Source organism: Prinia subflava, chromosome 1, assembly GCF_021018805.1.
Source record: "Prinia subflava isolate CZ2003 ecotype Zambia chromosome 1, Cam_Psub_1.2, whole genome shotgun sequence".
In the NCBI taxonomy this organism is placed as follows: domain Eukaryota; kingdom Metazoa; phylum Chordata; class Aves; order Passeriformes; family Cisticolidae; genus Prinia; species Prinia subflava.
The window spans coordinates 142,402,224-142,430,183 of NC_086247.1; the positions used below are offsets into that span (position 1 = coordinate 142,402,224).

General features: G+C 41.2%; 1 protein-coding gene across 1 annotated transcript; it reads left to right on the top strand.

The window, feature by feature from the left end:
• The first annotated feature begins 324 nt into the window (after nt 1-324).
• On the top strand, nt 325-27,955 carry PITRM1 (pitrilysin metallopeptidase 1). The gene is made up of 27 exons (XM_063415401.1): nt 325-478; nt 671-773; nt 1,582-1,688; nt 2,226-2,377; nt 2,789-2,903; nt 3,016-3,112; nt 3,511-3,671; nt 4,958-5,084; nt 5,771-5,859; nt 6,389-6,517; nt 8,265-8,378; nt 8,763-8,859; nt 12,782-12,916; nt 14,818-14,956; nt 16,353-16,469; nt 17,556-17,688; nt 18,377-18,497; nt 19,269-19,345; nt 19,645-19,810; nt 19,933-20,033; nt 20,992-21,112; nt 22,146-22,217; nt 23,248-23,360; nt 23,819-23,944; nt 25,179-25,324; nt 26,889-26,991; nt 27,477-27,955. Exons 1-27 carry the CDS (start codon nt 441-443, stop codon nt 27,568-27,570), a joined length of 3,093 nt encoding a protein of 1,030 aa, XP_063271471.1. The 5' UTR covers nt 325-440; the 3' UTR covers nt 27,571-27,955.
• The last annotated feature ends 5 nt before the right edge of the window (nt 27,956-27,960 follow it).

Genomic DNA, 27,960 nt, shown 5'->3' on the forward strand with positions numbered 1-27,960 from the left:
TTTCCTGAGAACTTCGCGAACAGCGTAAAGGCATTTCCAAGAGATTGCCCTGCCATCGCAGCCCAGCCCTCCCCAGACGGCAGACAGAGCACACACGGCCCCAAGCCCAGAGGGCCGGGCCCGCCGCTGCCCCGCAGGCCCCACGCTGGGGCTCGGCTCGGGGCCGGCTCAGGGGCGGCTCAGGGCGGGCTCAGGGCCGGCTCAGAAGCGGCTCAGGGGCGGCTCCGCCCGGCCGGGGCGGCTCGGGGTTGGCTCAGAGGCGGCTCAGGGGCGGCTCCGCCCGGCCGGGCCGGCTCGGGGCCGGCTCGGGGCGCGGCGGGCGGAGCTGCGGGGTCGCCGCCAATGCGGGCGGGGCGGCGGCGCCTGCGCCGGCTCCCGCTGCGCTCGGTTCCGCTCTGCCGTGCGGCCCGGCCCGCCTGGTCCGCCTGGCCCGCACAGCCATGTGGAGCCGCTGCCGGGGGCTGCTGGGCCGCGGCCGGTGAGCGAGCGGGAGCGGGGAGCGGCGGGGAGCCTCGCCCAGCGCTGCCCGGCCCTGGCGCTCGGCCGGGGGACGCGGAGCTCCGAGCCCTGCCCGGGCACAGGGCCCCGCTCCCCGGGGGAGCCCGGGCCGGTGTCGGTCCTGCACCGCCGGCAGGAGCGCGTTTGCTGAGAGGGAATGGTGTCGTTTCAGGTCCCCGAGTCGGCGGGCGTGGAGGTGGAAGAGCATTGCGGCGAATGAGAGAGCGCTGCAGTACCGGGTGGGCGAGCAGATCCACGGCTTCACCGTGGAGCAGGTGAGCGCCGCCCGCCGCTGGCCTGTCCTCTGTTTGTGTACATGAACTGCGCCGTGCTTGCAAGGCACCTGGCATTAAATACTTGCTTTGGGTGGTCAGTCATAAAATGATTCAGGAGTTCCGTGTAGTTACTTCTCTGTAAACAAGTACTTCAGGTGCCATTAATTTATATTTTTGTAGGAGGCTTATGCTGGAGTAAATAGTGCACCCCACGAGCTTGTGTGTCTGCTGCAGATGTGACCATTCAGTGTGGCCTTCTGAAAGTCCTGATAGCGGAACTTCCGTGTGTGAGTGTGTTTTGATAAACACATTCAAATAATAATTTATTTCCTAAGATGCTTTTAATACCTCTGTTGGAAAGCTGCTGCGGAAATACGTTGAATTTCTTTCTACTTTTTTGAAGGAAAAAACAGGAGCAGAGAGTAAAGATTATTTGTGAGAAGTGACTGCAAGTGTTAGATGGAGCTAGTGGTAGAACAGTGTCCTTGTTTTTTCTATGTCTAACCTTTGAATATATGCCTTTTCTTTTTGTATTTCTGATTGAATTTTTATCCGCACCTTAAGAGTATGGTTCTTTTGTTGTAATGTACTTTCATTGGATTATAAATTTCATTTCTATTTTATTTTCCATTTGTGTAATTATTTTTTCCCCTCAAGAAAAATTTGCTCCCCACAGGAGCAAAAATTTATTTAATACAGTATAAGCCAATATTATATGTAGGACCAACAAACTAGTTCCTATATCATGAACAATTTATTTGACCTAATTGAAGTCACACTGCAGTACAGATGTTTTCATCCAATGCAGGTGACAGCTGTTCCTGAGCTGTTCCTGACTGCAGTGAAGCTAAGTCATGATGGGACAGGAGCCAGGTATTTACATGTGGCTCGGGAGGACTCCAATAATCTGTTCAGGTAAGACGTTAATATAGGTATTACACATTCAATCTCCACATCACCTTGTGTTTTTTCAGTTGTAATCTAATACTGTGGCTGGATTATTCTGTGATTACAGGGAGGGCAGTACTTTGTAGGGCTTAGAATTTTTCAGGTTGGAACAGGTATCATGAAGTTTGTTATTCAGTCTGCTGCTCCAAACAGGGTCAGTATTTAATTCAGGTCTAGTTCCTATCTTGAAAACTTTCAAAGACAGAGGTTATGCAGCCATGACCTTCTATGAGGCTTTTTAATTTGAGCCTTTGGGGTATAAAGAAATATGTTTACTCATGTGTAAGGACTTCTGTACTAACTCCAGAAATGGAAATGCAGAGGCTGCACACCCTCTGAAAAAGATGGCTGAGCACTCAGGAGTCTGAAGAGCTCAAACTCTGCATCCTGGTGTGTGCCACATTTGCTATTAGGCAGTGATGATGCTCCCATAAAGGTGCAGGTAGGAGTGGGTGGACTTCTCCTTCCCAATGACTGCATCCCTCTTTGTGCTCTCTCTTGCAGTATCCAGTTCAGAACCACTCCAATGGACAGCACTGGGGTCCCACATATTCTGGAGCACACGGTGCTGTGTGGTTCCCAAAAGTATCCCTGTAGAGATCCGTTCTTTAAAATGTTAAACAGGTCACTCTCCACTTTTATGAATGCATTCACAGGTAAGCACAAAGGACATACTACCACTTAAAGTGCAGGAGGTTTTATTGCAGTAGGGCTGTCTCTTGACTCTCCTTAATTTGCCTTTGGGGAGCCATTATTATTGGGTGTGAATGTTGTGAGATATTAAAAAGCTAACAAGGCAAGACAACAAAATAAGTCTTGTTCATTTGTCAAAGTCCCAGCAGAGCTGGAGCTTTGTAGTATACAAAAATACATTTAATTATTTATATGGATATATGGCTAAAGCAATGTTTTCATGGTAAAATAGCTGGAGTGTTAAATATATGTATTCCTCAGCAAAAATACATCTCTTCCAGTTATTTCTGTGGGTGAGAAATTAAAAATCAACGATGGCAAAATGCATCTTAGACTTTCTAAATTCTAATTTTTTTACATTTATTTATGTGCAGCTAGTGATTACACACTCTATCCATTTTCAACTCAAAATCCCAAGGACTTTCAGAACCTCCTCTCAGTGTACTTGGATGCAGCTTTCTTTCCATGTTTACGTCAGCTAGATTTCTGGTAAGACAGTTTGAGATGTGTGCAAACCTTAAATTAAAAAATAAGGCCAGAAAAAGCCTCCCCACCAACAAAATCTTCAAACTCTTAACACTTGCTGTTATTCATTTTTCAGGCAAGAAGGCTGGAGGTTAGAACATGAAAACCCAGCTGATCCTCAGACACCTCTGGTCTTCAAAGGAGTTGTTTTTAATGAAATGAAAGGGGCATTTGTAAGTTTTGTGGATGTTTGGTTTAAATTCTTACAGATGGTGAAGTAGCTTCAGGTGTAGGTTATCAATGGCATTATTGCACCAGGGATTCCCATTCCTCCTTTTGAAAGTTTAAACCCTCAGTAAAGTCACCACTGTTACAAAGATTTTTTTTTTCTAGAGTTATCCTGTCAAAAGTTTGTTTATGTAGAGAAAGGCACCTTTTTAATGGATTTTATTGTAAAATACTCTCTTACATTAGCACAGAAACATAGCTACTGTTATTAAATTACGTTGGACTGCATGCTTATGTGAGGAGGTTGTTTAAGTTGCAGCTCTGAGGTCTTATTATTGAGCACCTTTTGTCTTTAAAATGTGTTTTGATGGCTTTTACTGAAATGTGGTGTTTTCCTATTAAGACAGATAATGAGAGGATATTTGCACAGCACCTGCAGAACAAAATCCTTCCTGATCACACTTACGGTGTAATTTCTGGTGGAGATCCATTGTGTATTCCTGACCTTACATGGGAGCAGCTTAAGCACTTCCATGCCACACATTATCATCCAAGCAATTCCAGGTATGTGAGATTGGTGACTAACTTCCTGGATTATTGGGTTAGTGCTATGTTTGCATTTTTGTGAGGAGACAACTGGAAGCACAGTGTTTTTATCCATGTGACCAGCAACAAAGATAACTTGTGCCCTACAGCAGCTAGAACAGCATGGAAATGAGGAATTTTTTCTAGAAAGAGCAGTGAAGAATGAATTATAGGCAGGAAAGAAAGGTGGCTAATATTGTCAGGTGTGTCTGTTTGCCTGCTCATGAGGATGTGTTTTGGGAATTGATTGACCTGAGCTCACATGAACTGGGGGGAAAGGGAACATACTAATAAGTATTCAGCAGTAATGTTAGGGAATTAAAATCCAAGTAGCACAGATTAATCTAAGGGTTCCTGTCCTCTTTGAAGTAACACAGATTAAGTTAGAAGTTACAAATGAATGATTTAATTTCCTCATGGATCACATATTACTGTAGTGAGTTCTAAATAATGGATAGTCATTTGATTCAGGTACTGATTTGGTTGGTATTAGCAAGGTATTTAAACTGGAATTTAAACTGGTATTTAAACTGGAATTTCAAACTCAATTTGAAAGTTACATGCAGGAAAACAATTCTTTCTTCTCTACTAATTTTGTGGCCAATCTGTTATTCTGCTTAACTCACTTGTGGAACATCAGTTTGTGTCATGACAGTGAATTTGCAATCCCTTAATTTTCTCATCATCCCAAGTGTTCTGCTGTACTGGTGTTGGGATTTTAATCAGGGGATGAGATTGACTTGAGGCATAGCTGGTGCTCATGTTTGGTCCAGTGGAAGTCACTTAGGTATAGGAACGTGTTTGGTGGAGTGACTCATGGAACCCAGCTGTGTTTTACAGACAGGCAAAACTTAGGACATGGATCATTGTATTTTATACTTAAAATGTGAGGACTGTAAGAATTTTGTCTTCTGAAACTTAGGAGCACTGGGTTTCTGGCTTCAATTGCTAATATATTTTTTTCTGGAGCATTGTATATTACTGCAACTGAACAAATTTGAACGTGATAAAACTGAATTTAATGAAAATAATAAGATGTTTCATGGCCCACAAGCTGAAAAATGTGCATTTTTATCAAGAGATCTGTGAATTTTAAATATATTAAATGTGTTTGAAATATGTTGAATAGGTTGAAGACCCACCAAATGTACTCCAGATGTAACAATTACTGGAAAGCACATGAAATTCAGAGTATAATACAAGTAGCTACTGTAAATTCTATATTAAACCAAATGCTTAATCCTGATATTTTATTTGAAATGCAGATTTTTCACTTACGGTAATTTTCCCCTGGAGCAACATCTGAAGCAAATACATGAGGAAGCATTGGTAAAATTTGAAAGAATTGAGTCAAATACTGACATCCCAAAACAGAAACTCTGGGAAAAGCCTGTAAGTAAAACCAACAAACAAACAAAAACCACCAAACCCCAAAACCCCCAGGTTAATATTTTAACTTAACTTGCTGGAGTTACTCTTTTGTTTACAATTGTGTAAATGAGCTGAAGTATTTTTATTTTTGGTTACACGGGGACAAACTACACTTGCTTTTGAGTTTCAGTAATGCAATGATTGCTTGCAGTTGATTTTCTTATTTCCAATTTTCAAGTCCCTTGTTTGAAGCACTTATTAATGAAAGCATTTAGGGCTAATGAAATAAATGCTGATACTTAGTATGAGGACTGATACAGTATCAATACTGATACTTAGTATCAGAAAATCTGCTTTCTCAGGAATCTCATCTTCCAGACATTGGTGTCAAAAATAATTTTCATGTTCTCTTCCTCCCCCCTTCTCCTTTTTGTCCCTGGCTTGTCCAGAAGTGTAAATATTTCTTCCAAAACCAGCTCAGATTATTATTTATGGCCAGACTTTCTTCAACCTCTCCTATATTATCCACTTCTAAAAATTGAGATGCCACTCATATTTTTCAATATAATGTGTGTGTGTGTGTATTTGCTCATGGATCTGTAAAAATATTTTAAATAATTGGAAAGATGATGCTATGAAGATGCAGGTAATTTTTGTTTGTAACTTCTGCTCTGAGTTTAGTGTGTATAATCTACTGTACTTTATAGAGAGAACACAGGGTAACGTGTGGCAGGGACTCCTTTGCTGCTGATCCTTCCAAGCAGACCACTGTCAGCGTCAGCTACTTGTTGACAGAGTAAGTATATCAAAATGAAATTCTGAATAAAGGTTCATTTTAGATCTTTAAGCAAGGTGCAGGCATGATTCTTGTCCCCAGTTCCTCTTGATAAATGTCGTCTTTAAAGAAAATAATACCATGGGAAAATAGATCAATCCTGCTTTAGTAAATAAAAGTGTAATTGCTGAATAATTAGCTTTAGCGCATAGACACAGAAAAAATCAAGGGGTACTTTACAGAACTGTTCAGTGGATGTGACATTTGAAAACATTGTCTTCTTTTTAATTTCCTGCCATGTGCAAGCACTTTTGTATGACCCTGCTACTAACTTATCTCCCCTTGCAGCCCAATTTAAATTGCTTTCCTGGTAGCTGCAACAAGTGAAAGATGCAGAGCCCTCCTTTTTCCCTAAGGTCTGATGCAGGGTTCACAGCTGACAGTTATTTCTCCCTTGCTCCCTCTGCCTTTGTTTTCTAGTTCTTTTGAAATGGACTCAGTGCTACTGGGTGTCACATACAGTTTTTAAGAACTAATAATTTTTCTTCAGTATTACAGACACTTTTGAAACGTTCACCTTAAGCCTGTTGTCTTCACTGTTGGTTGATGGGCCAAATTCTCCTTTTTACAAAGCCTTAATTGAGTCTGGTGTTGGCACGGATTTTTCTCCTGATGTTGGGTAAGTGTTGCAATTCACATTTCATTACTATACACTGTGTTAGAAAAACTAAAAAGCAATTTCAAGTTAGAAGAACTCATCTCTTATACAGGCAATTTACACCAGAGTAATCTCATTTTAATATTAAAACATTGTAAGAGTTTCTCCTGGTGAACTGTAAAGCATTCTCAGGTGTAACTTTTGTCTCATCAAAGTACTTGGATAGAAGCTAAATGGGTTTAATCAAAGATGTATTGTTTACAGCTTACGAACTATAAAACTGGATAGATAGAATAAAATATGGAATACCTTCAGTGCCTTAATTTACCTGGGTTTTTCATCCTGGACATTTAAGCATTACTCAGAGGTGTTTGTGAGCTCTTCTCTGTAACCACGTTGCTTTTATTGCTTTAATTCTATGGTTTAGTAGTAGGTAGGTTTGTCACAAATGTGCCTTTGTGCAATCAGGTGCTGTTAACTTGCCATCACCTCAGTACAGAGGGATGTTTCAGCTGACACTTGCTCCAACTGGAACTCCCAGTCCTTGCTTCCAGCTGCAGCTCCCAGCTCATCTTCTGAGCGTGCTGTGGGCACTGAACTTGAGCTCAGCTGCTCATCACATTTTGCCTTTTTTGTCAGCACAAAGAAGGAAGTGCTTTCCAGACATGATTCATCTGACTGATTTCTCTACTTGAGGATGACAAAACTCATGCCTTTTTCTCCAGTGACTCTCAGGTGTCTGAGTGCAAAACCTTATTATGCTCACCCATGATCCTAATGTTTTACTCTGCCTGGCTTGACCTGTCTCTACTTGAAGTAATTGGCTTCATGCAAGTCCTGTGCTGTGTAGACATCTTAATATTCCAGAGCATGGCAGTAGAAATCTGTCTTTAGACACTGAAGTAGGGATTATGTTGTATTTTTTGTCAGTTGGTTCTTTTCCAGTTTGGCTGGATTGATAACGGGGTTGAACCGTTCAGTGAGCTGACTTTAATTTGCCTTAGTGACTGTAGGGATGAATCTACAAGAATAAGTTTGAGTCCAGAGATGAGTATTGCAGAATCCAGCTCCTGAGCCTGCCATTGAATTCTTTCTGTAGTTTTTAGATGTGTACTAGTGGTTGTTTGAGTGCCTGAGCACCTATTGCTTTTTGTTTGTTGCCTTTGGTTTGAACTGCTACGTGTTCTGTATTTCTGCAAGTGTCGATTTGTCTCTCTAAAGATGAGCTCTGTGATTAACCCTGCCTGACAGCTTGGACAAAATTGTCTTAACTGTTAAAATTTTTTAAGACAGTTGATAACAATTGCAGCAAACATGGGAAACCTCACCTTAACTACTTACTGTATAAATACTGCTTTAGAAGTATTCCACTCATCTGCTTAAGTAGAATGTATGTGTTTGGTGTTACATGCAGCTAAAATTTTCACCTTTAAAAAGAGAGACTTCTTTACCTGAAGAAATTACAGGTAAAGTGGGAAGATTAACAGCAAATACCAGCTTTACTTCTCTAGCAGTTTTTCTTTCCCTAAAACCATATGCTGTAGGTTTTCTTTAATAGTGGCTACTACTACTGAAATTGAACAAAAAATGCTTTTAAGTTCCATTTATTGCCTCTTTGGACTTATTTTACTTTCTATCTATCTTTTAAAATCTTGTGAGTTTGTATATGTGGAAACAACAGGTGTTTTCTCCCTTCTGCCTTTGTTGGCAGCTTTAATGCTTAATTTGTAGTGTTTTGTCACTGAGGTTTGGTTATGTTTTACTCTAGGTTTAATGGCTCAACAAGAGAAGCTTATTTCAGTGTGGGTCTGCAGGGGATTGCTGAAGGAGACATTGATACTGTGAAGCAGATAATTGATAGAACAGTCGATGAAGTTATTGCGTGAGTAATGCTAAGTTTTTAAGAATAATATTAGTTAATATAGTAATATGTAGACTTGTAATAATACAGACTTGTGTATAATAACATGCCTTAAAAATCTAGTTGTATTACAACAAAGGCACCTAAATTGAAGTAATATTTCTGCTTCTTCCTTTATTGTAGCTTGTTCTCATCAGTGTAGCCTTCAGGAGTTTCATGATGTTAGTTCAGTTTCTCTAAATGACACAAGATGATTAGATTATTTCATAACAATTTTAATTCAGTGTAAAAGATGTTATGTTATAATGTTTCCTTTATTGATCTAATAATTCATTTTCATAACTTCACTTAGAGTGATCAGTGTTAATGAATATGATTTCCTTCTCTCATCACCCTTTCCCAAAGGAAAGGATTTGAGGATGATAGGATTGAAGCTCTACTTCACAAAATTGAAATACAGCTGAAGCATCAGTCTACGAGTTTTGGACTTGCCCTGACATCTGTAAGTCTGTGTGTGTGCTCTAATTAAGAACAGTTTAAAAAAAATCTGCTATGTCTTTATAAAATACAGGGTCTTTTTGTCAACTCCTTATGTATAAAACTTTCCTCTTAAGGGCTCTTCCTTTGTACATTTTTCTTCTTTCTTTTCAGTAGCTGTCAGACTGTCTGTGGACTTCCCACTGTACGAGTTAATCAGGCAGTGACCTGTTGTCTTTTCCTGAATAGCAGCTTTGATTGTAGTAGCACTGGTTACTTCTGTGAGGGGCATTTCACACTGGCTCTGAGAACTGTGTGTTTTGGCTAGATTCCTGTGTATTTTCTGAAAGCCAAATAGAAGGACTGTATTTTTCTATGGACTTTAGGATTGTACTGCTGTAAGTTAATTTCTAAATTTACAAGGGGAAATGTACACTAATGCAATTCTTGGCCTCAAATTTTAATACCAAACTGTTACAGAAAATCCATTCCACAGCAGAATGTTGTTTCTTGAAGAAGTCTTCAAGTCATTTTATATTTGAAATGAATGAGGTGCAGTATTTGCAGTCACTGTGGAAATCAGGGTCTTCTGCAGCCACTCATTCTTTAATCTCCTCTGTTCCTTTCTGCTGTGCAGCAACTTCAGTTCCTCAGTGGCTCTTTTGCTTTCTCTCTCTCAGGTGATGTATATTCTTTGCATGAGCAGGATTTCATTCCTAGATATACACAGGCAAAGGAGCAGAGCCCTGGATTGACAGGAGATTTGTAAACGGGAGAGCACAAACAAAAGCTGTTTAAAATCAGATTGACATGCAGCCAAATAGGCAAATTGTGGATATTTAAGTGCCTGTCATGTTTCATGGTAAATCTGGCAAAATATGCTTGACTTCAGTAGTCAGTACTTTCTGGCATGTCTTCATATGTTGTGAGTAGTTCTATCTGATGAAATATTTATGCATATAACTCTATCCCTCAACATTTTTAAGTCTTGAAATTGATTCAACTGCTATGCCTTCATTCTAAAAAAGAAAGCTCGTGAATATTTCTTGCTTTTAAAGACCAGTCTTGCAGTATTTAAAGTTAATTCTCCCATAGAGGAGAGTAATGTTTTGGTTTGTTTCCCTGAAGTCATGTTTTAGAAGTTGGCTTTGAAGAGGGCCTAGTTATAGGGACCTAGATATAACTGAAGTGATTGTAGAATCACAGAATGGATTGGGTTGGAAGGGACCTTTGAAGATTATCCAGTTCCAACCTCCCTGCAATAATCAGGGCCATCCTTCACTAAATCCAGTTACTCAGAGCACTTCTGACATGTCTTCAAACACTTCCAGGGAACAGGGCACCCACAACTTCTGTCAGCAACCTATTCCACTGTCTCACCACCCTCATTGTAAAGAATTTTTTTCTTTATGTCCAATCTAAATCTGCCTTCTTTCAGTCTAAAACCTTTGCTGCTTTTCCTGTCTGTACAGGATGTAAAAAGTCTATCTTCATACAAGCCCTCTTCATATATTGAAAGGCCACAGTAAGGTCTCTCCAAAGCCCCCTCCTTCAGGCTGAACAACTTTAAGTCTCTCAGCCTGTCTGTGTAGGAGAGGTTTTCCAGCACTCTGGTCACTTTTGTGGTCCTTCTCTGATCTGCTCTAACAGGTAGTTGTCTGTCTTGCACTGCAGGCCCCAGAGCTGGGTGTGGTACTTCAGGTGGGCTCTATGGGAGTGGAGTAGAGGGGCAGCATCACCTCCCTGGCCCTGCTGGCCCTGGTCCTTTTGATGTGTCCCACAATAGAAGTGGCTCTGGGCTTGGAGCACACGTTGTGGTCTCAGTTCCAGTTTCTCATGTACCAATATCCCCAAGCCCTTCTCTGCAGGTCTGCTTTCAAACCTTCAATAGCTGAACTTGTACTGATTATTGGTCATTGCCCCACCCCAGTGCAGGACCTGGAGCTTGGCCTTGTTTGGGCTTCATAGGGTTCACATAGGTGCACTCCTCAAGCCTGCCCAGGTCCCTGTGGATGGCAGCCCTTCCCTCCAGAGTGTCCACCACACCTTTCAGCTTGGTGTCACCTGCAAACCTGCTGCAAGTGCCCTCAGTGCCACTGGCTGTGTAATAATAAAGGTGTACAGACCCCTGAGGGACAGGCAGTGCTTGTTGCTGATCTCCCCTTGGATGCTGGCCACTGGACTGCAACTGCTTGCATGTCACCATCCAGCCAGTTCCTTATCCATCCAATAGTTCATCCAGTAAATCTGTATCTTTCCAATCTAATGATGAAAAATGTGTGGGGCTGTCAAAGAGCCTGTGAAAGTCAAGATAGGTGACATCAGTTCTGATATTAGGAAAAAGCTGTTCACAAGAGGGTGGTCAGACATTGGAACAAGCTCTCCCAGGCGGCTGGGGTAGAGTTAAATCTCTTCCCAGTGGCTGGAAGGGGGCTGTGTTCTGGGTTTGTGCTGATAACAGGGGTGTTTTCATTACTGCTCAGTGTCACGGCCTTCTCTGCCTGTGGCCCCACCCCACCAGCCAGGAGGCTGCAATGGGCAAGGAGCTGGGAGGGGACAGCAGGGGACAGCTGACCCCAAATGGCCCAAGGGTGTCCCACACCGTGCCCAGCAGTAAGAGCTGAGGGAAGAAGAAAGGAGGGGACGTTTAGGGTGGTGGTGTTTGTCTTCCCAAGTCACCAGTATATGTGAGGGAGCCCTGCTGTTTGGGGATGGTAAACATCTGCCTGCCTGTGGAAAGCAGGGAATGAATTCCTTTGGCTTGTTCTGCTTGCACACAGCTTTTGCTTTACCTATTAAACTGCATTTATTTCACCACATGAGTTCCTTTGCTTTCATCCTTCTGATCCTCCCCCCACATCCTGCTGTGGGGGGCTGAGCTGCCAGCCAGGGATGAGCTGTCACACCAAAGAAGTGATCATGGCCCCAGGGCTGTCAGTGTTCACAAACTGCTTGGACAGTGCTCTTAAATACATGGCTAAACTTCCAGAGTGCCTACTGAGGACCAGGACTGAACTGCTGTCATGACCCCACAGCAGCCTCAAATAAGGACTGACCACTTTTATTTCAAGAGAATTAGCTTAGGTGTGTTGTAAAAGTACTCTATGCTTTGTATCATATTAGGGAATTTCCACAGAATAGATAAAAATAGTTACTACTGAAATATGCTGATGGCTTATGAACCTGCTTATAATTAAAGAGATAAGTAAAGAGAAGGTGGATTTGACAGTTACAGTGCATTTGTTCTCTATATAAAGCCTTTTAAAGGCTTTTTTTTAATATGTGTCTTGGGATTTTTATATGTTGCTTTATTTTGTTTCTTTTTTTTTTTTTTCCATTCACACAGAGTAGAAATGGAGAAACTTTTGGTGTCTTGCACTTGTGGTGTTTTGGAGAACTTTGAATAGCAACTTGAGCAAAGTCAAATTAGAAAATAAAATAAATGTCCTGGGGATATTTCTGGTTATTTAGTATTTTCTGTCTCCAAATTCTCATTTAATTTACATACTTTACATGTTTGAGTCACCTTCCTATAAATCATTTCGTCTAGCTGATACAAAACTGTAGTATGTATGTACTATTTTGTCTCTACTACCTGTTTCTGTTTTCCTTCTTTCTTGAGCTGAAAAATTAATGTAAGAGACAAAAGAATATTACAGCGTATTTCCAGATATGCAAAAAAAAAAAAAAAAAGAGTAATAATTTAAAAAATGGTGATTTGGTATGGTGAAATTAGAGCCAAGAGAGGAGAGAGCAGGGGATAGGTGATGATGGAATGATTTGATCAGATTCAGATTGATCTGAACAATATTTTTCCCCTTACAGCTACATTAGGGCTACTCATTCTGTGTCTGCTGTTCAAATATAAGTGTCCTGAACAGGGATACTGTCAGTTGGAGAAATGCAGATGGATTGTCCTGCTTACCTGATTATTCTTTCCCATTCAGTACATAGCCTCGTGCTGGAATCAAGATGGGGATCCAGTGGAGCTTCTGAAGATTGCAGATAAAGTCTCTCGGTTCAGGCAGTGTCTTAAAGAAAATCCCAGATTTCTTCAGGAAAAAGTTAAAACCTACTTCAAGGTAGGCAAACCTGTGGAAAGTCATCTTGTATGAATTTTTAAATCACAGTTTTGTATTTGAAGTTAAACTGAGGACTGATGTTTTTATCAGGATATTGCCTGTTTCCAGGTGTAACACATTCAAATGAAACATGTTAATTTTAATGGTTTAAGTTTACACTTTTCAAAATGGGAAAAAAATTGTCTGGCTGGTCATTTGCAACCACATTTAATAGAACACTGATGAAGTGCTAATGTTTTACCAAACTATGATTTCTATAGAGGGGCACATCTCTTTCCTGGTCAGAAGTTCAGATGTGAACAGAGTTTTAGATCTAGCTGTGTGTTCCTTAGTATTGACATAGCAAGGTGTATCTCCTTTTCTTTACAAAGGATTTGGTTACAAGTAAGATTATCTTGGTGTTCCTCATGTTCATTGAACTGCAGTCTGAATTTTGCTGTCACTGCCAATCACTTTGTGCTTTTTCTCGTCTTTTCCTCATCATATGTTCTTCTGGAGTTTTTGCAGAAATAAAAAATAAGTAGTCAAGGCATTATAATGTTGAATAGTTCTGAAGCCCTGAATTAGTTAATTCCAGAAAAAATAAAATCCAGTGACAGCAGTGCAAATGTGGTGTGGGTTTTTTGTGGGGTTTGTTTTGTTGTCTTTGTTTTGTTTGCTTTTTTTTGATAGGTTTTTGTTTGGGTTTTTCTTTTTTCCCTAGTCAGCTTGTTTATTTTGAAAGGCAGATTTATTGTAAGTAATTGTCACCCTGATTGGATTAAATCTTGATTCTGATATATTCAAAATCAACAAGAGACAGTGGCATCAGTTGAAATCAGGTTTCCTAAGGACATATACTAGTGGCTGGAGGTAGTAGGGAGCTGTGTAGGGAAGAAATACAGGTGCAGTATTTTTGGGAATGTCCTTTACTATACAGTTCTGTTGAGGGGGCTGAGGCAAAGGCACTTCTCAATAGGAAATGATGAGAATAGTTGGATGTTCTTACATCATAAGATTATGTTGTACCTTGTCCTGGGAAATTATTAAAGCAGGCAGGCAGGGAGCAAGGGAGAGAATGCCATTCATCCTGTCTATTTTACTGTAGCTGGTTAATTTTGCATTTCCCTCTTTAACTCTGCAGTCAGGTTTCTGTTTTCACACAGGCGTGGGGGAGATAAACTTATAAAACAGAATCTGATTACATTGTCCCAAATTATTGGTGTCTGTCAGTGCCAGATGTTGCTGTTTGACTCCTGCATTGAAATGGGCATTTTTGAGGTCACTGTCTTTTGACTGGCCTCTCTTTCCTAATATGGAAAATGGAAGCTGCTTGAGTAATTCTGATATTAAAATTCCACAGTCTGCTATAAACAAGAATTCAGCAGCAGTTATGAGACTTGCATAATGCCTGGAGTTCTGTGGTGGCAAGGCTGACTGTGTAAAGCATTTCTGAGCAGGATAAGGCATGCACACTCTCCATCATATGGGATCTCTGTTCACTCAAGCTTGGGCAGGTTGAAAGAGGTGTTGAATCAAACCCTGCTGCATGTAACAGAATTGCCCCATCTTAGAACACCCTCCAGATAAAACTTAGGGCATGTAGCTCTGTAGTGTTATGTACAGTTGTTTAACCTGGATTTAATTAAAGTAATGAGTACTGTGTGCTGTGGAGGGATTCTGACTCCAGACTGGAGCTTAGCAGAAGGCTGTTGGTGCTTGTTCTTGTGGTGAGCAGTCTCTTTTCCACAGCTGCTTGTTCTGTATGAAACCAGGGGTTCAGTCTGTGTGGTTGTGATACTTTTGATAACATGCAAGCCAAATGATGCACAAGCTGTTTATCTGCTGCTGAGGGAGCAGTAATCTGAGGCAAGGAAGTTGCCCTCAGAATTAATGCTTTGTTTTGGGATATATTTCTGCAGGATAATCCGCACAAATTGACTCTGTCAATGAGTCCAGAGGAAGACTACCATGACAAACAAGCTAAAATGGAAGCAGAAAAGCTGGAAAAAAAGGTCAATGCACTTTCTGAAGAAGAAAAAACACAAATCTTTGAAAAAGGTTAACTTGCTTTTTCACATTTTTATTTTTATAACTTTTTTTAGCTGTTTTTCTGTAGAATATCATAAATTCTCAGGTACTGTCCAGCGTTTACTCTAAAAAGGATGGAGTTCTTCTGTTGCAAATTTGTGTTATGTGTTACAGGGCTATGCAGTGCAGTGCTTACACTACAATGTATGGCTGTATATTCTATTAGTTTTAACACTCAGAAATAGAATGATCAATGTCTTCATTAGGGCAGAAGAAAGGAAAATGTTTTAAAATACCAACCTGTTAATTCTTTCCCATGTTAACTTGCACTGAGTGGAAGATGAATTCACAGAATCCCAGAATGGGTCAGGTTGGAAGGGGCCACAGTGGGTCATCTGGGCCAACCCCTCTGCTCAGGGAGGGACATCTTGGAGCATGTGGCACAGGATTGCATCCAGGGGGTTCTGGAATATCTCCAGTGAGGGGACTCCACACCCTCTGTGGACAGTCTCTTCCATGCTTGGTCACTGCTCAGTGAAGTTCTTCCTCATGTTCAGTTGGAACTTTTTTGTGCATCAGTTTCTGATTGTTGCCTCCTGTCCTTTTGCTCAGCACCACCAAGCAGAGCCTGGCTCTATCCTCTTGGCACCCTTTTTTCAGATACTTACATATCATGTACCTTGAAGTTGTTTATTAATGAACCTGAGGTCTGCTCCATGCTCATGTAAAATTTACGTTTTGTAATTATATTTCTTGTATTTTCTGGTTAAAAAGCCAACTATAAAAGTAATGCCGGGTTTAACTTATTCTGGAGAATAACTTATGCTTGAAAACCATGGGGAGTCATCTAATTTTGTTAAAGCAGTGTCTAGTCACAGAAATCCTCCAAAAATGTGGCATTAATCTTCTGAACCTTTGGTGTGTGACGGGAGATAGGGGAGCACAAAATCAGAAGAGGCTTTCTACTTACAGAGATAAATTGGAGAGTGCTCAGAGGTGACCAGCTGGTACCTGAAAGTCTGAAATGAGAAAGCAATCACAACAATTGAGCTGCATCAGTGTTGTGACAGAGCACTTGAGTAAGAACTGGAGCGGATTGGGGTAGAAAGAAGCTTCTTATCTGCCAGGTCTGGGTCGATGCTTGCAGAGCTGAGTGACAGGACAGACTGGCAGGTGTCACTTATAGATTAAATTATATGTCACTGTAAACAGGTTGTGAAGAGGGGATGGAAAGAGAATCTAACAAAAGTGTCCTCTCTGCTGTTGTTATATGATAATCTGCAGAATTTGCTTTAGTAAAATATTTGCAAAATTGCCAATAGAAGACTCCAGACTTGACTCTTGAGTTTTTCTCAGTAGGTTTTAGGTCTTGACAGCATTTTCACTACTAGCTGAAAATGACAACTTGGTATTCTCTCCGTACTAGGTTTGGAATTAATTGCTCTTCAAAGCAAACCTCAGGATACATCTTGTCTCCCAGCTTTAAAAGTGTCTGACATCGAGCCCAAAATCCCCTTCACTGTGCTGGAGACAACACTCACAGGTTGGTGTCACCACTGTCTCATGTCCCAAAGAGCAGCACTGTTGGGTTCCTCCCTGGCTGCTGGCCCTGCTGTGGCCCCTTGCCCAGCACATGGCCTGCCTTTGTGGCCATGGTTGTGTTCTTTTTCCTCCCCTCCAGCCCAGCACCTCAGGGCAGGCTTGGCAGTGGATCCACAGAGCCATCACCTCTCAGGGGCCACAGGGAGCAGCCTCCCGCCTTCCCAGGGCTGCCAGGAGCTCCTGAGGGCAGCTCCCTGCTGCAGGCACACTCCCACCTTGCCCTGCACTCAGAGGAGTCTCTGGATGGCATGTTCTGTGCTCTTGGGCAATCTCCCCACCTTCCAAAGGCTTACCCAGGCTGCAGAGCTCTTGGCAGGAAGCCTTCCTTGCTGCAGTCCCTGCCTACCCATTTTTTACAGAATGGGACATACAGGAGCCATGGGAAAAAAATAAGCTGCTGTCATTCCTCATAACTTCAGTGCAAGTTTTTCCCTGCTTTGCTAGTGGCTTCCCCAGGGACTGATAGAAGATGGTAGATCTGAATTTTGTTACAGTTCTGTCAAAATTTTGCAGGTAAATACTCTTCTGTAGTATATTTCTAACAGACATTTTTCTTCAAAAATTACCAGCAAGTGTCAAGACTGATTTTGACACAAAAAATTACCTGGTTTTGTGAAAATTCTAATGTCTATATTTTAATGACCTGGCTGAGGAAGAGTGTACAGTACAAGAAACTGCTTTGCTCAATTTTTAAACGGATGAAGGCAAAAATAAGGCAGAAAAACTTCTTGACTTGTTCAGGAACAAGTTACTACTTCTGTTTGAATGTTTTCTCTCAAGTGTGACCTCTGGTAGAAGAATTCTCTTTTCAGATTGTCCAGGTGTCCATTACCTTACCATGGACAGAAACAGAAAAACCCCTTGGGCCCAGTGTTCAGTATAATGTGCAAAATTTAAACAAGAAGTGGCTCTGAAATACCAACAGAAAATGATTCTTGATGAGATGTTCTTGTAAGAAATCATTTTGCTTTTGTGTGTCTGTAGTAGGAAGCTGCTGGTTATTCTTTGCTTTTGTTTTTGTCCCCAGCTGATGAAATTCCTGTGCAGTACTGTGCTCAGCCAACCAATGGGGTGATTTATTTCCGAGCTGTCTCCAGTCTGAACACTCTTCCTGAGGAGCTCAAGCCATACGTGCCTCTCTTCTGCAGCATCATCACCAAGTGAGAGGTTTATTTTCTCAGAAGCTGCAGCAACAGGCTGTAATACAGCTTGCCACAATACTGGCTTTAATAATTCCAGCATCTGTTCTTACTGTCAAAGGCAAAGGCTGATAAGTTGGTTTCCTGAAGAAAATGGTTTTCTTTATTCCCAGTGTTATTAAATTGTTTCCCCTCCACCAGTCACTGCATTGCCCAGCATCAACACAAGCGTTCCCTCAACAGATTGAAAAATTTCTGTAAATGAGAAATAGCTTAGCAGAGATTAAAGTTTTTGCTTGAATAGACTTGTGGTGCAATTTTGCCATGTGGGGGCAGAAAGTGACCCCTTCACAGGGGAAAGAGTCAAAGAGTGCACAAAGCAGAACAAGTGACCTGGGCTGGGAGGAATATGTTTTTATTGATGAGAACAACTGATGTGATGTTGGTAATGTAGTTCTTGAAGATGTTGGTAGCAGGCCTGCACATAAAGCATGGTTTTTAATACAGCATTTTAAATTAGCAGGATGCTTTAATTGAAAAGTTTGGTAGGAAGCTTTTATAAGGCATGAAGTATTATGTTTGCATAATAGTGCCCAAATTCTGTAAATGCTAAATTCATATTGTCTTAAACAGACTACTTTACAAATGCTACATTGATTTGGGTTTTGGCATACACTGAAAAGGGAAACAAATCTCTCGTTTTTCACAGGATGGGATGTGGAGCCCTTGATTACAGAGAACAAGCCCAGAAAATAGAACTAAAAACAGGTGGTATGTCTGTCAGCCCACATATCATTCCAGATGATTCTCACCTGGATGCCTATGAACAGGTAAATTAATCACAACCTTGCAGATGTTACACTTGCAGTAACAGTTCCATAGTTAGGGGTCAATCAGGGCTTCCAGGTAGAGGGTCAAGCTAATGTGCATTGAAAACTTTGTGTGAAAGGACTCCTGCCTCTTTGGTAAGATACTAATTAGATAATTACAGTAACTTAGTGTTCTGTGTTAGAGGAGTGCTGGATGTGGGTGTTCTGTCTAAGGCAGTGCTTCCATAGCATCTGTCACCATATTTTTGAGTGCTCAAAGTATTTTGGAAGCAGAGGGTGAGGGACAGAGTGGTGTGGTGTTACACACAGAGATTGCTGTTGATGTGTGATGTCACTGTTGGCAGCATCATTAGATCTAGGTGTTGGGCATAACAGCTCTGGCAATATTTCTTGAGATTTTTACAGACTTATTGGGGGTCTGTTCCCTGTGGATCCTGGAGTTAAATTGAGGAAATTCCCTTGGAGAATGGTGCACCGTAGCACAGAACTTGTACTTTATGGGAAAAAATATGCAATTTTATGTCTGAACTGCTGCTTGCTGTTGAGAAGAAGAAATTGAGGAATTGCCAGGCTTGCTCTGCGAGAAGAGCAATCAGATTTCATGTCTGCTCTGATTTCAGTAGCACAGCCTGCATTAGAATGATTTTGTGATGTGTAGCATTAGCTTGGCATCATTGCATCACTTCCGTGAAAAGTTACTGTGCATTTCTTGGGCCATTGCTGTGGTTGTCTTGTGTGAAGGGTTTTTTGTGTTTTTTTTTTTTCCTTTAGGGTGTGCTCTTTTCATCTCTGTGCTTGGATAGAAATCTGCCAGACATGATGAATTTATGGAGTGAAATATTTAACAAGTACAGTACATTGGGTTTTGTTTGTTTGTGGGTTTGCATGTGTTTTGGGGTTCTCTTTTTCACTCTTCTCCCAACCATTCTCCTCTTCTTAGAGATCCTACTTTGGGATTTATTTCCATAATTCTATCTCTAATGTCTTTCTAAACTTATGTATTGCATCAAAAGCATGACCATTTAGTGGATTAAATGGACAACCAACAGTTTAAAAGCACTTTGTTGAGCTTGGGATGGTGAATGATTCAGTAAAATACATTTGATTGGTGTCCTTTTGCATGAGACCTGCTTGTATTCTTTTTCAGCCCAAGATTCGAGGAGGAGGAACATTTCAGAGTGCTGGTTAAGAAGACTGCCCAGGAGCTGTCAAATGGCATTCCAGATTGTGGGCATTTGTATGCCTCTATTAGAGCCAGCAAAAACCTTACACCTTCTGGAGAGCTGCAGGAAATGTTCAATGGGATGGATCAGGTGAGAAGTTAATAATGCCCTTCAGCTAGGCCCAAATCCATGACTGTGGAGTTCCAGGCTGGTTTTTGTTGATTCTTCCTGTTGATTTAATCTCTTGTCTTTCTGCCGTCCCTTCCTGACAGGTGAAGTTGATGAAGAGAATAGCAGAAATGTCTGATATTAAACCAATCCTACGTAAACTACCACGCATTAAGAAGTATTTGTTAAACAGTGACAACATCAGGTGAGCTAAGAAGAAAAGGAGCATTTTGATTAAAGAGAGTTCATGGCCTGTGGATATGCTTTTCTCAGTGCACCTCATGGTGTACTGGGGTTCTGTGAAATGGGACATCCATGGAAAAACTGCAAAAATGTTAATTTAAATTCCCCTTGCTTACAGAGCAGTAGCTATGGTAGCTCATTTTGTTCAGTTTTTAAATGGTATGAGAAACTTACAGCAAATTTTATAGGTAACAGTTGTACCCAAAGCTTGTAAGTGACCTGTGTGATTTTACAGAAATAGTCAAAAATCTGCCTTTTATTTTTCCCTTCAAGGTGCCCATTAAACAATTGTTATATTGTTTTGTAACAGTTGAATATAGTTTGGTTTGGATTTTTGTTTTGCTCCTAAAAGGAAAGCAGTGACATTCTTACATTCTGAAACTTGCTTTATGCATATATTGGAAAAAGTAAAGAGAGCACATTAAAGTGTTTAATGTCAGATGCATTAGTTCCAAAAATGTGCCTGTTTGAAGTGACATTAGGTTGCAAAGTTTTGGTTTTTAAAGCATGAAATGATAAATGGAGTTATGTAAATATCTGTAGTGTTCAAAACCATGTTAGGGCTACCTGTGAAGGGAGGATACAGAGGGCATTATTTTCTTTCAGAGACATTTTTATTTGCAAAACTGAGCTAGTCCTGCCTAGTGCACAGAAATGGTTTGACAGCTACTGCTCAACTTTTGGTCTGAAAGTGTTCTAGGTGAAGCAAAAGAACAGCAATTGGACTGTAATTTTTTTTTTTAATCAGATGCTAGATTGAGTATTTTGCTTTTCTCTCTGTTAATGATTACCTGAGATCACTGACCTGACATTCTGATGATTTAACAGCAAATGTTTAGAAAGACAAAGTGGTACAAATTATAAAAGACTCTCTGAAAATACAAAACCATATTTAAAAACTTGATATGTGTTTTTGACAGATGTTCTGTGAATGCAGCACCTCAGCAGATACCAGAAGCATCTAAAGAAGTAGAAAACTTTCTAAAGGGCATAGCCAGAAGTAAAAAAGAGAGAAAACCTGTTCGTCCACATGTGATTGAGGTGAGAAATTTGTCATTAGGGCAGCAAATACAATTGACTTGATCATGTCAATACCACTGTGCAGTCAGGAACAATTTAACTCAGAGGTTGTGTCCATGTAAAGATGTCTGAAGAAATCTGCCAAGCATCTGTGATCAGCTGTTCTGTGTTTTGCCATGGAGTGTCATCACTGCAACACAGTGGACAGTGGAAATGCAGTGGATCAGACAGTGGAAATGCAGTGGATCAGACAGTGGAAATGCAGTGGATCAGACAGTGGAAATGCAGTGGATCAGACAGTGGAAATGCAGTGGATCAGACAGACAGTGGAAATGCAGTGGATCAGACAGACAGTGGAAATGCAGTGGATCAGACAGTGGAAATGCAGTGGATCAGACAGTGGAAATGCAGTGGATCAGACAGTGGAAATGCAGTGGATCAGACAGTGGAAATGCAGTAGATCAGACAGTGGAAATGCAGTGGATCAGCTGTTCAGCCTCCCCCTGGGGTTACTGCCTTGGTGTGGGACGTGGAAAAAGAGTTTCTTCATTTCCCTGTTGCATAAAACTGTAATTCTTTTTTAGCTGAGCTTTACTTGAAATGTTGGCCAAAAGCAAATAGGGCATGATGTGCAGTTCCTCCGTTGCATGAGTCTGTCTTGTTATCAGCGTGTTCAGGACATTTGGCACAAAATATGCTTGATTCAATGGAGTTGACAAAGGATCTGCTCTGTCACTATGCAGATCTGTCTTAATTTCTGATGAAGCTGGAATAAGCTCCCAGTTCCTTACCCGTGGGTGAAATGATGGTTTGTAACTTTATGGGCCTCATTTAATCTGAGTCTTGGTGTCTCTCAGTGCCAGATTACTCTTGGAAGAAAATCAATTTGGCATTTGTTTAGGAAATATAAAGAAGAAATTGAGTACCTTGCTTATGTTTTGAAGGCATGGTTTGATGATTACCTTAAAGAGATTAGAGTGGGAGGGGTTGCATTTGTAATAATCTTGGTCTAAATTGTTAAATCATCTTTTAATGAGGACTGGCTCTCTTGTAGAAATCTTCAGAAGTGAAACCTGTGGGAAGTGAAATGGTTACTGGTTTGCAAATCACAAGGAAATTAATTAGTGTAAGTACATTATTGGTGGTGGATTTTGGTACTACAGAGCTGTTACTGATGGTAATGGTTCATCTTAAGCTGTTACAGAAGCACAGCACTGAAACATTTTTCATGCCCTTAAGTTCGTCAACTAACCATCAAACTTAATCACTTCCAGTTAGTCCCTTCCTTTCCTTGGTCTCCTCCCTAAATGATTCTGAATGTGAATGACACCTAACAGAAGAGAATTAGTGAAAATGAAGATCTGTATTTGGCTACAGGAATGAAAAGCATACCCTGAACTCTCCTTTTAGAAGAGAGGGGCAGGGAGAGCTCAGCCCAGTGCTGCAAATACACTGCTCTGCTTGGCCCAGACAGAGTTGTGTGAGGGTCTGGGAATGGGTTTCTGAGTTCAAGAGAGGATGGGGAGTTCTGAAATAGCAGCACTGGAGGTGTGTAAGAATCTGCTTGTGCTTAAGTGAGCACACAAGCAGATATATGTGTGAAAGAGGCAAAGGAGTGAGCTCTGCAGAGGCCCAGAGACGTGAAGAGGACTGGAAGTTTGGAAGTGATGTTATAAGAAAGAATTGAGTCTATTGTAGAGATGGATGAGCAGGAATTTATATTACAGCTGCAGTCATAAATAGTAACTTTTTTTGTGGATACACAGTTTCTGATTCTGTTTTCAATGTCCAGGATGGATGGATTCGGACATGATGTGGTGACATGTGCATGTATGACATGAGAGTTATGAGTGTGTTTCAATCAAAGTAAATCCATGGCTAAATCCAAACTCCTTGGCAGTGATTCAGAATCTGCAGAACTGAGAAGCAGGGGTGCAAGGATGGGTGGCTGATGTATGGTGTCCCTCTTTTTTAGTTTTCCAAGGCAATTCTTTGTACTGGATTGCTGATACAGGCACAAGCAAAATGTCACTGGTTGCAGGGTAGGATAAGTGGCAGCTTTAGCATTTGTGTGTCTGTATATTTGGCAGAATTTCTTAGTTCTCAGATGGATGAATTGTCTCTGCTGCTGTGTTAATACTGTGTTCATCTCCTAGGATCCTACTTTCAAGCCATGCCAGATGAAGACCCATTTTGTACTTCCCTTCCCAGTGAACTACATTGGGGAATGCATTCGAACAGTTCCCTACACAGCTGCAGACTATGCCAGGTGGGAAGCAGAACATCAGGGAGCTTCTCTGTGCACTGCACAAAACAAAATGGACAGGGTTGGGCTGACTGCAGAAAATGGAGTGTTGATAGAAAATGATTTGCGGTGCATTTGTCACAAAGTCTTTACAAAGCAACTGTTGCATGGCTGGGCCCAGAGCAACACTGTAAATGCTGAGATTAAGTATGAGGGGCTGCTGTCCCCTGCCTTGGAATAAACAGCCCTGCCTACTTGGACATGTCCTGAGTGGACAGTCCTGTTGCTTGTAACAAAGTTCAGTGCCCCTCTCACAGTGATGGGACATTATTCAGCTGTTACTAAACACTGAGTGTTGCTGTTGTAGCTGTCATGGTTTACAAGAAGCAGTGCACTGCAAATGGGGATCTGGGTGAGCTTTGGAGGCAGCTGAGACAATTACTGCTGCCCAGTTCACATCTTCACTGCTTCTCTCATTTCAGCCTTCGAATTCTCGCACGGTTGATGACAGCTAAATTCCTGCACACAGAAATCAGAGAGAAAGGAGGGGCTTATGGTGGAGGTGCTAAACTTAGTCCCAATGGCATATTCACATTCTACTCCTACAGGTAACAGTGCATTTCTATCCTCTTGATGGCTGAGGGGACCACTGACTGCATTTGACTTTGTCTTATTTTTGACTTCGTTGTAGCAGTCTTTCAAGAAGAAGTGAAATAAAAGGGATGAAATTAAGTGAGTGACTCATTGCTGATGAAGTTAGATTGCCTAATAAAACCATCCTTGCTTTCCCTTGTTTGTGTCCGTGGGAAAGCTTAATTTATCTTTGCTGGTAGGAATGACTGCTGCACCTCTGCACTTTGCTGTTTACTGTCTCAGTATCAGATTTCTGTGTAACTGCCTTTCACTTGTTTGTTTCTGGGTTAAGGAGGCCCTAAAAAAGGAAATTCAAGACTACTCTAAATTTGAGACCATGGAGTAGAATGGTGATGTTCTCTAAGGTCCTGAGTTTGAAAATATGCAGCTCCTTAAAGCAGCTGGCTGAAGTCATCAGAGATCCAGCAGAAAACATTGCTGGTGATGAGCAGAACTGCTTGCTCCTTCTTTCTATTTCTCTCTTTTGCCAGTCCAGAACAGTTACCTTGCATTTGGCTTACCAAGGCACTTTCAGATGAAATTTGAACTGGAGGTATTATAGCAGTAATCCCCACTAGAAGTGTTGTGTGGATGGAGTCCTGGCTTCAGCTGTTTTCCTAGCCCAAAGGCAGCCTGGCACAGTGCTTGGTTGGGTTCCTAGCTAGGCTTTGAGCAGTCTGGCCTTTCTGTGAAGCTTCAACAAGGTAGGACTTGTCCTGGCAGTAGTCCTTGACTTGCCAGTAGTGGTTAACCTGTGGCACCTGTTTTACAGAGAGTAAAAACAGGTGTGGCAAGAAAAGCAGCTGAGAGGAGATAGGACTTATCATAAATATTCCTGGTGTGGGCAGTGATGGCAGTGGGGCTTTCGGAGCCCACTGAACAGCGCTGCCTTACCTGACCTGCTTTTATTACACCACTTCTCTCTACACTGCCTTGGAACTACTTTTAGACAGCTGAACTTCTGTACCTGTGTATCTAAAATTCTAAATCTGCTTGGTTTGTAACTCTCACTTTCTTCTGGAAAAGAAACACAAAACCAAACCCCCAAACCTCTTTTTGTACAAAAAAAGGAAGTTCAAGATTCATTTTTCCCCACATATGTTTGGGTGATGCACAGTAAATTATGAATGAAGTGAGGACAAAGTAATTTTGTTTTTTCATTTTGTAAGACTGAAGTAATTAACTTTTATGTTTTCTTTTTCTTCTAAGGGATCCAAATTCTTTAGCCACCTTGAAAACATTTGAAAAAGCAGTTGAATGGGCCAAATCTGGAGAATTCACACAGCAAGATATTGATGAAGCTAAACTATCAGTGTTTTCTGCTGTGGATGCACCAATAGCTCCTTCAGACAAAGGTACATTCTCACCATCCTCCCAGGAATGTCAGTGTTTATTTGCTTTTAAATTTAGGTTTAAAGGGAAGAAGATAGTTTGCTACATTGTGTCAGATGATAAAACTTGAGTCTGGCAGATGAGGGATAATGGCATTCTCAATGAATCCATTGGTTTCTGTTGCTCCCTTTTAGAAACACCTCATCCACTCAGGCTCTGCTCAAGTTTTGTGTTTATGCTGCTCCTCTGCATCAGATAGAGGTAGACTGAGGAAATTATTTTGGGTTTGGAGAGCAGATAAATGAAAAGAAATACTGGTCCTCTGCTTAAGAAACAGCTGAGGGATTACTTTCCTGACTCAGGCAGGCATATTGACTGTGGATGTCACTAGCCCTTTTGCATATGTTCTCTGAAGGATTTGAAGCACACAAGGCTATGTGCTGGGGTGGAGGGTGTTAGCTGCTTGCAGATCTGCACTCATGATGCTTTGGTGTAGGATCTGTTCAGTTTACTGACATGTAGCTTTGCTGTCCTCACTTCCCTCCCTCCCTTGTTCTCAGCTGGATTTCAAGCCAAAGTCGCCCAGTTAAAATACATTTCCTTCCTATACACAGAGGAATTCTAAGGTTAAGATTAGCGTTATTTTCAAATGTGCTTGTATTAGCACTAACTCTCTAAACAAGAACACTTCAAATTAAGCTTTTACCTGTCGGAATCTGCTTTGGGTCTGGGCAGTTTCAAGCAGTCGGTGTGAGGTGCACGAGTGCAGTGCTGCATGTTGGGTGTCGGTGGCAGCCAGGGATGACGAACACGCTCTGGCATTTGAACACAGATCCCAACAGAACACTGAACAGGAGAGCTTGTTCCAGAGGCTGGCAGCTGTGCCAGGAACGCCTGTCCCTTCACGCTTTTGAGTCACTGAGCCCTGCAGACGGATGTGAAAACCTTACCTGGCTGGGAAGTCAGCCCTGCCCTGGGCAGGAGCTTGGACTAGTTGACTCAAATCCTCCCAGCCACCTTTATTTCCCTATGGTTATTTGCCTGACAAAAAGCTTTTCTGTGATTATTTTGGAGTTGCTGCTTGTTCAAGGAGCAATAATACTTAGTATTAAAATGCTGTGGGCAAGTACTCCCAACAAAACATTAAAGCATTTGTAAATGCAGATTTCTGTGTGTTGTACAAAAATGTGAGCAAACCTTCACATTGCAGATACATCACAACTGATTGAAAATTAAAAAAAAAACACTTCTAAAAATAGAAGCTTCATGAAATGCAGTTTGTTTTAAAAGTTGTTTGAACCGACACTCTTCAGAATGAATTATGTCTGTTTCCTGTTATGTTCAGATTTTTGACAAACTAAATCTATTTGCTAAAATAGAATTTTTTTTTTCCCAAATAGAAAACTGTTACTACCTCAGCCTGGTTTTAACTTAGGATGCTTGATTCAGTTGGGTGTTCTCACAAGAGCAATGGTGTGAGGGTAGTCTCTATTCCTTCCCAGCACACATTCCTGTTGTAGTTTGCTCTCATTCCTGACAGATTCCAGTGCACCAGAGCAGTGTGTGGGTTTGTTTTCTTTTCCCTAGGAATGGGTCAGTTCTTATATGGGATTTCAGATGAAATGAAGCAGTCGCACAGAGAACAACTTTTTGCTGTCAACAGTGATAACCTGATTGATGTATCAAACAAGTAAGCCTGTGCTCAGTTGTCATATTTAAGTTACTGCATTTCTTCCCTCTGTCTTTCATATTACTTCCACTATTTTCTTCTGTAACCTAGAAAAGGGTATGTCAATTATATCCTGTTTATTGCATATTTAGCAGATGTAACTCCCTCCTACACTCTGAGTTTGTGGGAGATGAGGTTTGATTTACTTTTGAAAGGCCCAGAAACTGTCTGGGTAGCCTGTATGAGTAGCATTGAGTAGACTATACGAGCTGATTCTACTCCACTTGTAGCATTTTGTGTCCAACTTCTGCATTCCATTGTAGATGTGAATTCCACTACAGCCAAGTACAGGGTTAAAGAGAGACTGTTGTGATTGGGCAAAACACAAGCTGTATGTAGCAAAGGATGAGTTGGGAGCATTTTTAACTTCTACAGCAGAGCTGTGGTTAACTGAATGTAGCAGTTTTTCATTTGTTTATGGTTTTGTTGTTTTTTTTTTTTTCAAGGTACCTTGCAGTTGGGAAGAGCACTCGTGGTCAAGCTATACTTGGCCCAGAAAATGCAGATGTCACCAAAGATCCCTCATGGGTCAAACGATGACTTTACAGCTGAACATCCACAGAAAACAAACCAATCTGTGTGACTACAGATTAGGGGTTTTTAGTAACTTCTAGCAGTGCTATGGTCCAACTGAAATATTCATTGCTGTTTTCCAGCAATGTTCAGCAAACCAGTTAGAAGCTCCCCTTCTCGAAATAACAATGTGAACAATTTTCTAACCATACAGTATTTGAGAGCAAGAATTACATGCTCTGCATGGCAAAGATAGACTTTAATCTTTTACTGAAGCCTCACTCCTCCAATCACAAATGAGTACTATATAAATGAAATATTTTTGTATATGTAAAACTCTAGTTTTAACTGGTGTTTTGTTTGAAACCATGTCTGCTGTTGGATATATAAAGAGCTGTCTCTCATACTGACAGATTT